Source organism: Battus philenor, unplaced genomic scaffold (genome assembly GCF_028537555.1).
Source record: "Battus philenor isolate CCGP_79_NKW_IND1 unplaced genomic scaffold, ilBatPhil1.0.hap1 SCAF_6, whole genome shotgun sequence".
In the NCBI taxonomy this organism is placed as follows: Eukaryota; Metazoa; Arthropoda; class Insecta; order Lepidoptera; family Papilionidae; genus Battus; species Battus philenor.
Genome location: NW_027181726.1, coordinates 7,452,827 through 7,468,287, shown reverse-complemented (window position 1 = coordinate 7,468,287; position 15,461 = coordinate 7,452,827). Strand labels below are relative to the sequence as shown.

At 30.8% G+C, this 15,461-nt stretch overlaps 2 protein-coding genes across 2 annotated transcripts; one reads left to right on the top strand and one right to left on the bottom strand.

The window, feature by feature from the left end:
- Positions 1–5,239: 5,239 nt before the first annotated feature.
- Positions 5,240–10,702, bottom strand: LOC137930492 (pre-rRNA 2'-O-ribose RNA methyltransferase FTSJ3). Its single transcript, XM_068773757.1, has 10 exons — positions 10,569–10,702; positions 9,745–10,502; positions 9,514–9,675; positions 8,780–8,878; positions 8,499–8,660; positions 8,007–8,211; positions 7,185–7,445; positions 6,425–6,607; positions 5,890–6,089; positions 5,240–5,727 (listed from the first exon to the last, which is right to left on the bottom strand). Exons 1-10 carry the CDS (start codon positions 10,633–10,635, stop codon positions 5,293–5,295), a joined length of 2,532 nt encoding a protein of 843 aa, XP_068629858.1. The 5' UTR covers positions 10,636–10,702; the 3' UTR covers positions 5,240–5,292.
- A 794-nt stretch (positions 10,703–11,496) lies between these two features.
- Positions 11,497–14,678, top strand: BI-1 (Bax Inhibitor-1). Its single transcript, XM_068773435.1, has 5 exons — positions 11,497–11,760; positions 13,219–13,445; positions 13,681–13,907; positions 13,998–14,168; positions 14,477–14,678. The coding sequence occupies exons 1-5, from the start codon at positions 11,714–11,716 to the stop codon at positions 14,507–14,509; spliced, it is 705 nt and encodes a 234-aa protein (XP_068629536.1). The 5' UTR covers positions 11,497–11,713; the 3' UTR covers positions 14,510–14,678.
- The last annotated feature ends 783 nt before the right edge of the window (positions 14,679–15,461 follow it).

Here is a 15,461-nt window from a genome sequence, read left to right as displayed (position 1 = left end):
AATTCTTATTTAATATTTTATATAACAAATATACCTCAAATGAGTTGTTCCAGTACTGAAATTGGACGCAAAAAATATTCAATCTTTATAGAAACCAAAAAATATTTTGGAAATAGTGTTCTCGATTCCAATCTTTTAACTTTTTTTGTTAGTATAAAATCAAGAGCATTGGAAATTCATAATGTTGATTTTATGTTATAAAATAGTTAATAATTTTATTTATCGCACGTGATGTACATTTACTACTCAACACGAAATCCATTTGGTGTGTTCTCATAGTTCATTACATTCTGCTTCTTTATGCAATTAGGGTTTCCTTCGCATTTAATAAACTTTACCAAAAACAATTCAGCTACTATAAACTAACTCGGAGGGTTAAAATAACGATATGTAGTATGAGCAGCGGAATATAGCGAAAGAACTCACGATGGACCCCAGTCTTCGGCACCGGTTAACTTCCGCCGAATCTGAAGTTCTCAAAATCTGAAGTTCACGCCCTTAATAAGTACTACGAATAGGCAAAGGAAACGTGAACGCGGACGTCCCAGGCAAATTAGGTGAAGCGCCACACGGGCACAAGTGAAACGTATATAGAGAGATGCATAAAGCCTAAGACAGATCCAACTGTAAATATACAATGAACACCCTCTACCCTAATACTGCGGAAGCCTCATCATAACGAAATCATATAACCAAAAGATAATGGTATTACTACAATTGTCTGGAAAAATATTATGCTAAAATAAAAACATTAATGGGTTTTTTCATCGCAATCTTGTCCTTTTATCCTCTACCATAAACATAAGTTTGTCATAAAAGACACGTTTCCATAGCTTTTACAAAATTATATTGTAAAACTTCGATTGTCTTCATTGAAAACAAATAAACAAAGGAAACGATGTGCACCTTGCCAAACTGTCACATATTTTGTAGTGACACCCTGACCGTAAAATATCAGGGCTGCATTGTCAATGAGACCAGAATTACTTCGTCAGTTCTATTTAAAAGTCCATTTGGCTGATGGCTGTGCGACAAGAGGTTAATCGACGATCACCTGCAGCTTACTGTCGACGCAGCTTTGTATTCCGAAGTTTGCGATGTTTTCCGTGACAACGGCCGTGAACGTGGTCGCTCACCCGTGGTGGTTGCAGTAATTTAAGAAATTTATGAAACAGAGGAGGCTATCCGCCCACGAGACCAATATAACGCTCTTACAAAGACAATCTATCTGATGAGTCAATGTAATGTAGAACAGCATATCAATTTATTACCTAACTCACCAATATAAAGTAAAGTTAATGAAACAATTCTTTCATTTGAACATCGGGAAAAGAATATTTCACGATTGACGTTTATTATATAAAATTGACAAGTTTATGCAAAAATATTAATCAAGTTCTTACGAATTAATTATTAATATTTGAAAGTAATATAAAATGACTCACTATTAGTATGAGAAGTAGAGTATGTAGTTTCTATGAATAACGTTTGTTTTCATAAATTCAACAGTTTTAGGCTTCCGCAACACGATCCAAATGAATTGCTTTATGTTTCATCAACTTGCAAGTGAACGAATGACAGAAATATTTTCCCATTCGTAGTAAAAAATCTTAATAAGAATGCTTTGGAAATCATAATAACATAAGCATTCAAATTTAATTCGAAGGTACGAAATCTATGAGACATAGTAAAACAAAACACGGTGGACTTGCTCACTAAAATTTTATGTCCGTGGCAAGTATATTCCAAAATTTTTAAGTGCTTTTATTCTAAATTGTATTCTGTAAAAGATTCAATAACATTGTGCTTACTTTGAAAAACAGATTTATATATTTATACACCTTTTTATTAAACAATCGGACGAATAATAACCTAGCACAGTTTCATAGTAAGTTCAATGGGAGCTTCTTTTTCCTCAACTAATTAAAATAAACGTGGATATAATTTATAATAATTTTAATAATTTTCTTAGAAGGATGTAATACTCTTAAGACAATTTATTGTTTTAAATTATAGTTGTACCTGTAGACCGATATAAAATCGAAGATTTCGATAACTATTAGGGTGAAGCTTCTCGCGTGTTCGAGGGGAATAGATCTCACGACCTTGTGAGGCCGAGGTCAAACCAAAGCCACCTTGCCACCCGCTCCCTACAACCTACCTACGCCTAAACGGACGTCACTAGAAACATGTAATATAGTACTTACAGTGACAATTTAATATCTATTAAATATGTTAAGAACTTAAGTAGCATTAACGTTTTCGATTATTTATCGAACGAAGACTTATTATGCCTTTGACATTAAGTCAATAACTCGAGGAAGCAAAGAGCCTATTATATTCTATTTCAGAGGTAATCTTTCGAATAATTATTTGATGTGTTCATCTGTAAAACGAGTGACATTTTCGTATAAATAAATATCTAAATACGTTAGAATAATATTGAATAGGGGGCATTGAGGGGGTAGAGGGTAAGGGAAGGGGCGGCCTTGGCCGTGATCGTGCGCTCGATATAGCGCGCCCCGAGCGCCTCCTACCTGACGTAGCGCACCCGCTTTCAAACCCACACCACGGCCACGTCGCTCTGAATTTCTGATGTTCCGACTATTTCAGTCATATTGATATAAGATACTTACATCAAGAAAGAAAATGAACAGAAGTTCGTCAATTTGCGTACATTCAAATTGTACATTATTAGATGAATATTATTAAAGGTTTACCTATTTAATATTAAAATTTGTTGATAAGACAATTACATACCGGATGGATTATTGATACGTTGGAACTGGTTAGTTTAATAGATCTCTTTACTAATCTTAATATAATTAACATAATTCTATCTGTTGCCATAAATTGAATGAAACTTAAGAATACGTTTCAACGTCATTATGGATTTAATACGGGAAAATTTCGGATGACTTTTTAAGGTTTTCATTGCAGTCTCAGTCAGCAACAAAGTCATTTCGTTCAGCCTTTGGAGCTGAAGCTGCACCTGTAATCGATAAGATGTCATTTACAACAGGTTTAAAGTCTTCAAACGGGATCGCACTAATCTCAGCGATAGACCGAGTAAGGGGCGTTCTTTAATAGCCATTGAAACTAACACCGACGTCGTGTGGTACCAATAGGTTTACTATTAGTAAATTTAAGCAACCTTGGATATTTGTTTGAGTCAATTTCAAAATATTTTGACGATTATTTAGGCGCTCGAAAGCTGTGTGCTGGATAATTACTCCATGTTTTCAACAAGTTAAGTTCAAAAACGCACCTTTGATTTGTGCCTTGAAATAATATTAAAATACGTTAGTCGGGCCGGGCCACAAATGTTGTATTGATTGTCACACATAAACAAACTTGAAACTATTATGAATCTGAAAAGACAAACAAAGACACAATCATCACTGACTGTTTTCTTAGAAAGAATTGATATGCAAAAATAAGAAAGGAAGAAGCTTAGAGAAAAAGATAAAGGTGTAACAGCAAAATTTCTTTTTTGTTGGGAAAAGGCGCCAACACACTAATTTAAACGAACAACCGAGTATTGGTAGTGACAGGTATGAAATTTCGTTCTTATAGTAGACTAATTTAAAAAAAATCTTTAATTGGTCGATTCTTAATTCACTTTATGATATTCTAAAAACTTACATTGTCACCTCTCGTATGGTAAAAAATCTCCAACTTTACGCGGGATGTTGAAAAAGTTGGCCAAAAGTTACCTCTTGGGAGATGAGACAAGCTCCGCCCGCTGCAGACTGTTACAGATAGTTTTGGGACGTGTGTGAATTAATAAAATACCGGTGCTATAAGTGAAAAAATTACAATCATATGTCTCCATTGCATAAGGATCACTGCGCGTACGCGGAAGGAAAAACCTAATTAAACAGAATAAAATGTAAATCTCGTCACATCAACAGAAAGTTAGGTTAGGTCCTAGCAAAACTTGAGGGATAAATCAACATTAAATTGAAGATTAGAAACGCCATTCTCACTTAAATTGACCACTCAAACACGGAGGAAAGTTTCACTGAAATACGTAGGACGTAGAAAAATATAAATTAATAATATAATAATCTTCTTCACTTACAAGCACATAATCGAATCTAAGCCTCAAGCAGTAATATGTTCTGATGTCTAGTATTAAACGTAAGGTGATCACTACGGACCGCTTCTTTGCCAACAAGCTATCCAACAGCTATCCATAAAAGGGATAAAGCCTGTAATTGGTCTGCATATCCAGGCATCAGCAGTGTATGAAACATTTATCAAGTCCCAAGAAAAGACAATACGAATCGCGCAAGGGGTCTAACGTAACCAGCTCAATACTTACCAGAAAGAGACACCAAAACATTTACATATCTGGTCAATTTCATTAATTAATGGATGTAAAACTAGCAATTATGACCGCTTCGAATATTAATGCATCTATAAATGTTGCTACAAAAATATGAATATAAAATTCGTTACACATAATAAATACAAACGGGAAAAGGATTTAATAGTAATTAATAAGCAGACGGCGTAGCAGGAGTAAAACAGAATAAGACACCAAGGTCGAACAGAGGAATGATATCATTTATGGAGTGCTTGTCCCTGAACTGTAGCTATTAGGCGCGAATGACGCACGTGGAATTAAATATCACCGACCCTGAACTCTGTTTTAAAAATATAACTTTTGCACAAACTCAGGCTACGCCCACATAGCTTTCATAACATTACAACAGGTTATTACTAGCAAAAATTCGCAGTCATTTATTTATTCAATTTCAACATAAATTCCGTGCAAAGAATTCAATAGGAACTGAAATTACTAAGATTCAAAAAAATATTTTAATGTCTGTTAACGCTGTTACTATTTTTTTTTATCTTATTTAGTATTAAATAAAATTTTCATACTAACTTATTCAACCTAAAACTAGTCCCTTTTGCTGACAGTTGTTTTTTATTTGTTGCCTATAATAACCTATAATGAATTTAAATTTACTTCCTTTAAGAATAAATTAACTAAAAATTAATTCATTCTTTATTAAATAAAAAGAGCTTCAGGTATAGACAGCTTGCAAGGAGCATTGTAACTAACAAGATGTTTTAAAATAGAAGAAATTGTTTATTGACAAACCAGATATAATTATTTTTCATAAAATGAATGTCTCATGGGGTATTGGTATTATATTAATAAACATGGTAGTAATCTCTCAGACAGTATTTTTAAATACGGAAAAGAATGTAAACACTAAAAAAATTATTGAATTAAACAATATTTTTATTTCAACTTATATACATTAACACACGGTGTTATTTAGCTTTTGCTGTATTTTTCTTTTTTGTGGGTACTCTTTTATTAGAATTGCTTTTTTTTCCGCGCCCTTTAGTCTTTTCTTTTGCCTTCTGCGCTCGCAAGTCTTTCTTCATTCGTGGGTCCACCACTCTGTAGTGTCCCTTAACTCCCGCTGGTCTTTTCATACGTTTTGCGCTTGTATGTTTCTTAGCAACGACGTAGGTAACCTTCTTTTTACCATCAGTTTTCGCCTTTTTATATAGGTGCTTTATTTGTTGCACCTTTTCCCTTTCAGACATGTCCGCATTTTCCATAACGGCTTCCACCTTCTTCTTTGCGCGTTCCATCTTCTTTATCATACGTTTCTTCTTCCTTGCCTTCGCTTCGATTACTTTCTTTATTGGTCGTACATTAACCTCTTGCGTTCGATTCTTATATTCTTCAACATATTGCTATTGAACGAAAAAAATACATTAAAAATTTCTCATACATCTAAAAAAAATCCAATTGTATTTTATTTTAATTTAGTTAATTAAAGCAAAGCACTTTTGCGTAAAGGGATTTGCCATGTTTGTTGCATAATTTCACAGATTATCATCATCAATATATCTTACCTCTGGTACCACAACTTCCTTACGCATATGTTTCTTTTCATCTTCTATAAACCAATCAGGCAAATTTTTATCATTAAAGGCATATCTGTTCCATGCATCATCAATTAAATCTCTTTTAAATTTCTTTGATGTTGCTATCATTGTTCCCAAAGCTAAAGTTTCGGCATCCATTTTTAATGACTTCTTCAATTTCTTTAAATCTGCAAATTATATGAGAATTTTTTTTACAATAACCAAATAGTATTATGAACAACAACCAAATATAAAATAAGAAATTTTCAAGCAATAACATTGTTTTTGAGGTAGGGCGCTAGTTTTAATTCATAACCTTTAAAATACATAGTAGAAGCAAATGTTCAAAACTTGAAGCTGAGAAGAATAATTAATTTTGGTGGTGTGATGGAATAAGTTATAATGCAGACAAGTTATATCAGATTTTTTTTTAAGCCATTAATTATTATTCACATAAAAGTACCTGAGCAAGGTAAGAATAAACTGTAAACACAAAGCTTATTAATCTTATATAAATACCTACCGGGATCTTGTGATACAACCTCAAATCCATCTTTTTTAGTGGCTTTCGTGCTGACTGTTTCTTTTGCTGGAGTAATATTTTCCTCCACATCATAGTCACTGTCTGAAGATTCACTTTCAGATTCATCTAGTTTACGTTTTAGACTGTCCTTTGGTTGAAAAATTTCTTCAGGTAATTTTTTTCCTGTAAATCATTATATTCTAAAATTAAAACTATGTTTCTTTTTCTGATTAATGTCATTTCCAGTATGACTTCTAATGCCATCTATACTTGCATACAACATATCCATAAATCAACATCACACCGAAATCCAGGACAAGACAGGTAAAAGCTAAACTAAAAAAATTAAGAAATATGTGTCATATTTTTAAAATCATTGTTGACTAACTTTTAAATTAATTTTGTACAGTTTTTGATATTGTTTCTATTATATATGAATACAAACCCTCACTTATTTCACTTTCACAATCCTGTGAGTGAAGCTTCTGTAAACGAAATATATAAATTGACGCTGCAATACTTTATTTTGAAAGAAAATAGCATGTTTTGTTAAAACATTTGCACGAAATGCCACATCCCACTTTAACCAACCATAAAAATAAATGGAATTATTTTTTTGTTAATTTCATGGGTTTAGCCGCCTTCCTGGTATGCCTATGATTCAGGCTTAATTAATTATGAAACATCAGCACTTCTTATGATTCCTTCTTCTTCTGCTTAATACTGTGCCTACTATATACTATGAACCACAAATAATTACCTTTGTTTTTGAAGGTTTCAGCTATCTTGTCTAAATCTACTCCCTCATCATCATCTTCATCAATATCTTTAAAACTATCTTTTTGAAACCAGAGCTCGGCTTTCATGGAACGTTTAGACAATGGATCAGTATTATCCAAGTCAGTCAATAATGGATTATGTTTTGGTATTGAAGGAATTCTTTCAATCTTACTGTTCCTTAAGGTATTAAGTTTTGTAAGCTTAGCTATTTTCTTCGTTTCATTGTCTGAGTCTGAAAAAGCTAAAAAGAAATAATTTATTTATTTATATTTAACACATACCATAATAAATTGCAATATTGAATAAAGAATATTTTTCTGTTTATGGCATAAAGCATGAATGCACAGACCGAGGCCCGCAAGCCGCCTGTGGCCTGCCAGTTAAATACTGGTGGCCCGCCGACAGCAAAAATATTACTCTCGTACATTCGAAAAATATTGAATTCTATTCCTTTTTTATTATCAATTCTTTATTGTCTTTAATTACCTATACTTCTGGCGGCCGGCCCGCCATCGAGTGGCCCCTAGTCTTAATAAGTCTGTGCAACCATGGCATAAAGCTTAGTCATGTTGCAGTCAGTTTATATAAAGTTTCGTTATTAATACAGTGAAAACAGGCAAAATATTGAAACCTCCAAAATTGCATGTTAGTTTTACAATGGCAATATATTTTAATGCATTAAATATTAAATAGTAAATATTCTAAAAACAATATTTTTTGCATGATTAATAAATAAATATGCATTTATTTAATTACATGTGTAGTGATTGAACATAACTGCAGATTAATTAAAAGAGTATACCTAAAGAATCTTTTTCTTTTTCTTCTTCAGAGTCTGACTCCATTTCCAATTCACTATCTGAATCCTTATAAAATAGGCCAGAGGAATCTAATTTAGAAGCTTCAACATCATACTTGACATATTTTGGTTTTATTTTCTCACTGTCTGATCCATCACTTTCTTCGGCAACTATATCAGGTTGCTGGTCAACCAAACGTTCTAATTCCTATAAATTTAAGCAACAGTTTTAAGAAAAACTTTAATTATAAAGTCAAATACAAAGATAACTCTAATTGATAGCAATCAAGTAAACAAGTTTATATTTTTCTCTTAGACAGTGTAATTCAATGTAATTTAAAAACAAATAAAGTACAAAAACATTCAATTTCAATAAATTATATTAAGTTTCTCACAAAGTTAGTAAGAACTATATTTATTTTTATTACTCAAACAGACTATGGTCTAAGATAAGAGCTGCTTACAGAACTTAAATCTTTAATTACAATGATTTACCTGAGAATTTTTGATGGCAGAAAGCTTAAACATGTCATTGCTTTCCATAATTGGGCCTCCATCGCCTTTTAAAACCATTTTTAGATTCATTTTCTCCGCTAATTTTTGTCTCTGTTTATTTAATTGTTTTCTCTTACGTTTAAGTTGACGCTGTTCTTCATTCTGAAATATTAGTGTATTTTTTTATTAAACACTATTTTAAAACAAATAATATTTATTAAGGTACACTTTGACTAATTACATTAAATGTAAAAGTTTCACTTAACAAGCAATGATCCAACCTGTAATTCTGCAATTTCCTTATCAACACCCTCATTTTCTTCTCCAGATTCTTCTTCTTTGAGTCCATCATCTGTTTTGGTTTCATCTGCACTTTTTTCCTATAAACAAACAAGAATGAAAATAAAAAAAATCACATCAGGTTTTTACATACACAATATTAATCAGTTAATTCACAAACTACTGCTCAAAATATCAATATAGTACCAAACATTCAATTTGACATATCTGAAATATCTCTCGTATTTGTTAATATTAATGTATTATATACAGAAACAGTTTTACTACTTCTAGTAGATATATGATACATCTATATTGATATGTAGAGAATAGCTAAGATAGCTTTTCTTATAAAAGATTGCAATTCCTTCAAAAGATATCAATGCCAAAAAAACCTGGTACAATAACTTCAACATAAAAATATTATACATACAAGGCAGTAAGCTCTTCGTGCAAGAATACATGGCTTTATTTACATTTATTAACAGATTCAAGTTTATCACTTTCAAAAGATTTAACAATCATGAAAAAACAACTGGACTGGCAAAAATACAATTATTCTATAAAAAATAATATTTTGTGAAATTTCAGTTGAAATCTGTAATTTATCAAAATACTTGTTCATGATTGTTTAGGCATAGATGATACTGCTATATAATATATAAGCCACATATAATGTTAACCGACAAACTTGTTATGAGATCATAAGTGTTTTTATTAAATAGCATAGTTTTACCTGTGATGACACTTGTAATGCTTTCCACTCTTTAATTTGCTTTATCCAACCTATCAGAGATTTTAAATCCTTCCTGCCAAGAACTTTGATATCCTTACAGCATTCTTTGATTTCATCAGTAGTTTTTACATGATTTTCAATTGCTTTGTCATCCAGAACTATCTACAAAAAACAAATCAAAAAATGATTCCTCTAATATTGATAAATTAATAAAATCGTAATGAAACTTACTTCAGAACAGCCTTGCAAAAGATCTATTGGATCATCTTGGCTAAGAAACTGTGACAAGGGCACTTTATGGTGGGTTGTATAGTCATTTTCCTTATAACCCTCAGCCTTTGCTTTTTTCTGTTTTTCAGGGTGCATTATATTTAAGTGCTGTTTCTTAACAATCTCCAAATCCTCAAACACATTTTTAGGGTCCAGAAATTTTGGATCTATGCTATCAGGAGCTATGTATCCTTGACACACGACAAAGATTTCTGACGATTCATTACGAGATGCCTGCGGTTTTGTTGCATGAACTTTTTTGAAAAATTGTTTAAAAACCCACAAAAGTGCATGATAATCCTTCGAGCGAAACACCTTAGTAACAAACCATCCACCTTCTCTCAGAAAATTGCTTGCTAGTTTTAGAGCGCTTAATGTCAAACATGCTTGTTGATACGCATCATGTATCCAGTTCAGTCCAACATTAGGAGCTCCGTCGTGTAACACCACATCAGCTTTCCACGTTTTTATTTCTTTTTTAATAGCCGTCTTACATTTCTCAGTGGTAATATCTTCGGTAAGACCAATGCAACCAGGAACTGGTTTAATAGGAAATAAATCCACCCCAATTACAATGCTGGAAACAGGCATATTTTGATGCGCCACCTGCATCCAGCCCCCAGGAGCAGCGCATAAGTCGATACATACTCGCGATTTTTGTAAGAAACCAAATTTTCTATTAAGTTGTATTAATTTAAAAGCAGCTCTTGACCGATAACCTGCAACGAAAATTATTTTTAGAATCAAACAATTTTTGGGCATTACGAACAAAATGAAAAACTTACCTGTTTCTTTAGCGAGTTGATAATATTTATCTTTTCTCTGTTTTCCTACTTTGGATTTTTTGCCCATTTTCTCTTAGTCATTAAAATAATAAACCATATCAATACATTACACGAGTGTAGTGAGGTTATAATATTTAGTTGCTATTACAGGTGATATTGCCAGGTTACCAAGAGTTATTAAAAAAACATAAATAATTAAAAATAAGGATTTAATTTCAAAGCAATTACATTTTAAGACTTCGTTTTACTTATGAAAATCTGTAAAAAAAAATTACTTGAATTGTACAAAAATATGAGAAAAACTTTGTGAACAACATTTTTGCTTAACTGTATCCAATATTCAAGACCAAAAAATGCTAAAATTTTTTGAAATAACTTGCTTCTTTCTTATTTTTAACTACCTAATATAAAATATTCCAAACATCAACTTTGGCAAAAAGACTGGTGTTACAGTTAATATACACTCGTGTTTTAATCGTATTGGCCTTTTCAGGGCTATAAGATTCATAGTGTCATTTTCGCGACGTAAATAAATATATCGATATTAAAATATTCATCACAAAATCGAATTTATAAAAATAAATATATATTATAAAATTTTAATAAAAGCAATAGGCGACTACGATTAAAGTTAATCTACAGCTATAATTTAGTTGTAAGAAATATGTTTGTGTATGCATATCTAGTTCCTACCAAAATATTATGGGAGTCAATTAAATTTTTGATGATTTTTATTTGCAATAATACATCCAGCGGTCTACACAACAAAAAACTTAAAAAAAAATAAGTATTTGCATTCATTTAAAGTCTTTCTGATGTTTATTATAAAAAGTTATGAACGTTAAATCATCGTCGATTTAATATCGATATTATCGAAACCAATATCAATGCTTTTTGTTGGTATACCATGTATTAAAATCTATTTTTATCTCTTAATCGTACGTGACTTGTCGCACTCTTTGGTCTTGGTACATTAATCAAAGGCTTTTAAGTAAATTTGCCATTGTATCAGTTTACAATCGTGTAATTGGTAAAGTTTCCTGACATATACTAGTTTCATTTGCACTACGTTTGCAGTTTTACTATATTTTGTTAAATTTCTGCTATTTCACTTTTTTCTCCTCCCAAAGATTTGACGAGAAATAATGGCTCCAACCATTCAATCATTTATTAACAGCTTTCAGAATCGACTGTAAGTATATTTAATTTCTTATTTTAAGAAAATTTTATTACAATTAGTGATGTGGATAGTGGTTGTCAATAATTTTCGACATTGTTCTGGAAGACATTCATTATTTACCTATGACGTGTTATTTGTTGCATGAAAAAATTTGAAACTTGTTAATATTTTGTAATTACTCGGATGATGCTTCTTTTATGTACAAAAATATGTTTTTGTATGATGTAATGATTACACCAATATGCATTAGTATAAGTAAAAATATAAAAAAGATATCTCACAGATTATTATAAGATGTAATGTAAACATTATTATCAATATCTAAACCCTTTGCTTGGTATTTGGAACAACAAAATTAAACATAATGATAGAAAAAGCCCTAAGGCTTAATTTTGTTGGTCACTATATTTTTTTATGTTATCTAAATCTTAGTTCTCTGTATCCACTCTGGGCATAATTGCGTCACTCCAGAGTGATGTCCGTATATGTTATCATTAATGTTACCTCATTCAGATCATGTTAAGCATTATGCACGCTTTTAAATATAGGTGCAATGATTTCCAGAAACATCTTGAGCACATGACAGTCTTCTTTCTGCATAACATATTAGTATATATATATATATATATATATATATATATATATATATATTTAAGTAGGCAGTTCTCTTGCAGTTTATATGGTGTTATACCAGCAACTTTGAGCATACTCCTAATGTAGTTGTATTTTATATCTACCTCCTTGGTTGACTGTTGAAAGTTAAGAGGTTCCTGAGGACATAGTTAATGACTGTCTTCTTTCTGTATAACATATTAGCCTACATACTTAATTAGGCAGTACTCTTGTAGTTTGTGTTATATCAGCAACTTTGAATATACTCTTGATGAAGCAGTATTTCATATCTACCTTCCTGAATAATCATTCACTTCTTGTTTTTGATTGTTGAAAATTGAGAGACGCATGTCTACACAGTTTATGACTGTTTTCTTTCTATATAACATTGTAGCATATATACTCAACTTGGAAGCACTCTTTCAGTTTATATGTTACACCAGCAACTTTGAACATACTTCTGAGGTTGAGGTTGTTCATGTGACACAATATATTAAGTGGTATTTTATTATTGCCTAAAAAGTTTTAAGTAAATAATTAACCTAAGTTATTTTGAGTAATATTTGTACATATGCTTGTTATTTTGGCACTTGAGTAACTTTTATAAATAAAATTATGTATTTAATTTTAGGTGAAATTATTTACCAGCTTTTAAGTGTAATAACATAATATAGTTTACTTTTAGTTAATAAGTGAAATCAGAAACTTTACTATTATTAATTCTTACATGGTAAGAATGACTCTGCAAATTTTATTACACACTAACACTATGAATAACTAAATGAAATGCAAAATAAGCCTTTTAACTTCTTTTATTACTCACTTTATAATATTTAAATTCTTTGTATGTTTATTTAGGGAACCACCAGTTCGACAACACTTAAAGAATGTCTATGGGACACTGATGATGACAGGTTTGGCTGCATCAGCAGGAGTGTTTATAGATATGTACACAAGCTTTCAAGCTGGCATTCTCTCAACTATTATTGGAGCTGGCCTCATGCTCATGTTGATTGTTACACCAGATAATGGAAAAAACACTCAGCTACGCATGGGTTACTTATTAGGATTTGGTTTAACATCTGGTAAGCATTACTTTATTGGTTATTTAGATTATTTCTAAGACTAACATGTTGAATATTACCATGTTACGTATCATAGGTACAAAATTAAGAAATCATATTGTTATATCTGAAACAATACAAGTCTCAAGGTGGTGTGCACTGCAGTATTGTACTGAATTTTGTGATATAGAGATATATTTAACTAACTTCTGAAGATATATATAATAAGAACTGATTATTTTAATTTTATTTCCAGGTATTGGTTTGGGTCCATTACTGGAGTATGTGAGCGTTGTTGATCCATCTATAATTGTAACTGCATTGTTGGGTACTACATTAGTGTTTGTGTGCTTTTCTATTGCTTCAATGCTTGCAGAACGTGGAAGTTGGTTGTTCTTAGGAGGCACCTTGATGACATTACTGACTTCTATGTCTCTTATGACTATCACCAATATGTTCATGCAGTCTCCGTTCTTGTATAAAGTAAGTAAAATATTTTGTTTGTCATTATGAATGGGGTAAATGAGTTTTACTGAAGATTATGTAATAATTATGGTTAATCTACAATTTCAGTCACATCTGTACCTTGGTTTGGTGTTGATGTGTGGATTTGTGTTATTTGATACACAATTAATTATTGAAAAACGCCGTATGGGAAACAAAGACTTTGTTCAACATGCCCTTGAATTGTTCATTGACTTCATTGGAATATTCAGAAGACTGCTTGTTATTTTAACACAAAAGGTAAGCTTTGCACACACACAATTTTACATTCTAATTAAAACAAAAACTAAGATTAAATGATTTTCCTTTTTTTTTAAAAAATAGATTTATACCATTTTCAAAATAATTCATCTTTATAATTATACATAAAATATACATACAACAGCCAATTTCTTTTGAGACATTAACTTGTGTGGCAATCTTTGATAAATATGGTATGTATTAATAGATCTACAGTTGATGTGTCTATAATTTCAAATTGATCACAGTTGTTTTACTGGAAACCTTAACATTTTTGGTAATATATATTTATAAACTTTTTTTTTCAGGAAGAACAAAGTCGTTGCCGCAAACGTGAATAGTTTTTTATTGTTATATAAAATAAAAGTTAAAGATATCCTAATACATATAATCTTACATATGTTACAGGGTAAGAACTATGCATGATGGGATAGTCATAAAGGTCTTGTTTAGGTTTTTTTTTGGAAAATTATGTTTCTTGTAAAATAAATGGTGATTTATTAACTATAATTTGGCTTTTTTTTTTTCAAATTAAAAATTATGGTGTATATAAGAATTAATATGAATAACATAAGATTTACAAATAATACATGTCATATACTAAATACCAAAAAAATATAATATAATAATACCAAAAAAAAAATGTTCTATAACCTTGTATACTTTAGCTTAATATAGATGAGCAAATAACTGAGGGACCTCTGGGTTTTAATGCTCTCCATTTACTATATATATATTTTAAAAGACTAAGTGCAAGATTTCAAAAATTGCATGAAAAGAATAATAAAACAACACTGATATAAAGCGGAAGGATCATTCTATTATGATTTGTCTATTTTATTACTGCCTGCTATAAAAATGGTAAAAATTTCTTCATTGGTGGTACATAATCATTACAAGTAAAATAGCCTAGCTGACTCATCGATAACCACGTTCATTAAAATTATAATAATTTAAATTGAAAATGACTAAGTTTTTTATTTTACAGTAATTCGTAAAAGTTTGATGCATAATTTTTTTTAAATTAAAAATTGTGAAAGGTTTATCGAGTACATATTGCAATCAAATAAAAACCTCTTTTTGATATTTGGAAAATATAATAAATAACGAGTAGTAAACTGATTGAATATATACTAACAGTGTAGGTGAAATTATATTTAGTCAAACTAAAAAAAATATATTTAAGATTATTTAAAAAAAAAAGTAGAGTAAAACATTCAACTGACCGAATAGGGTCGGCTCCTTAATAAACTACTAGAAATATAACTTTTGCTGAAGGAAACAATCCGTTAA

Bases quoted from the DNA above. Each gene is read 5' to 3' on its own strand.
- LOC137930492 (XM_068773757.1), bottom strand. From the start codon at position 10,635: ATGGGCAAAAAATCCAAAGTAGGAAAACAGAGAAAAGATAAATATTAT. The intron at 7,446-8,006 runs GTATACTCTTTT...ATTTCTTTTTAG, and splicing joins AAAAGAAAAAGATTCTTTAG to CTTTTTCAGACTCAGACAAT. The intron at 5,728-5,889 runs GTAAGATATATT...TTCGTTCAATAG, and splicing joins AGGAAGTTGTGGTACCAGAG to CAATATGTTGAAGAATATAA.
- BI-1 (XM_068773435.1), top strand. From the start codon at position 11,714: ATGGCTCCAACCATTCAATCATTTATTAACAGCTTTCAGAATCGACT. The intron at 13,446-13,680 runs GTAAGCATTACT...TTTTATTTCCAG, and splicing joins AGGATTTGGTTTAACATCTG to GTATTGGTTTGGGTCCATTA. The intron at 14,169-14,476 runs GTAAGCTTTGCA...TTTTTTTTTCAG, and splicing joins TTGTTATTTTAACACAAAAG to GAAGAACAAAGTCGTTGCCG.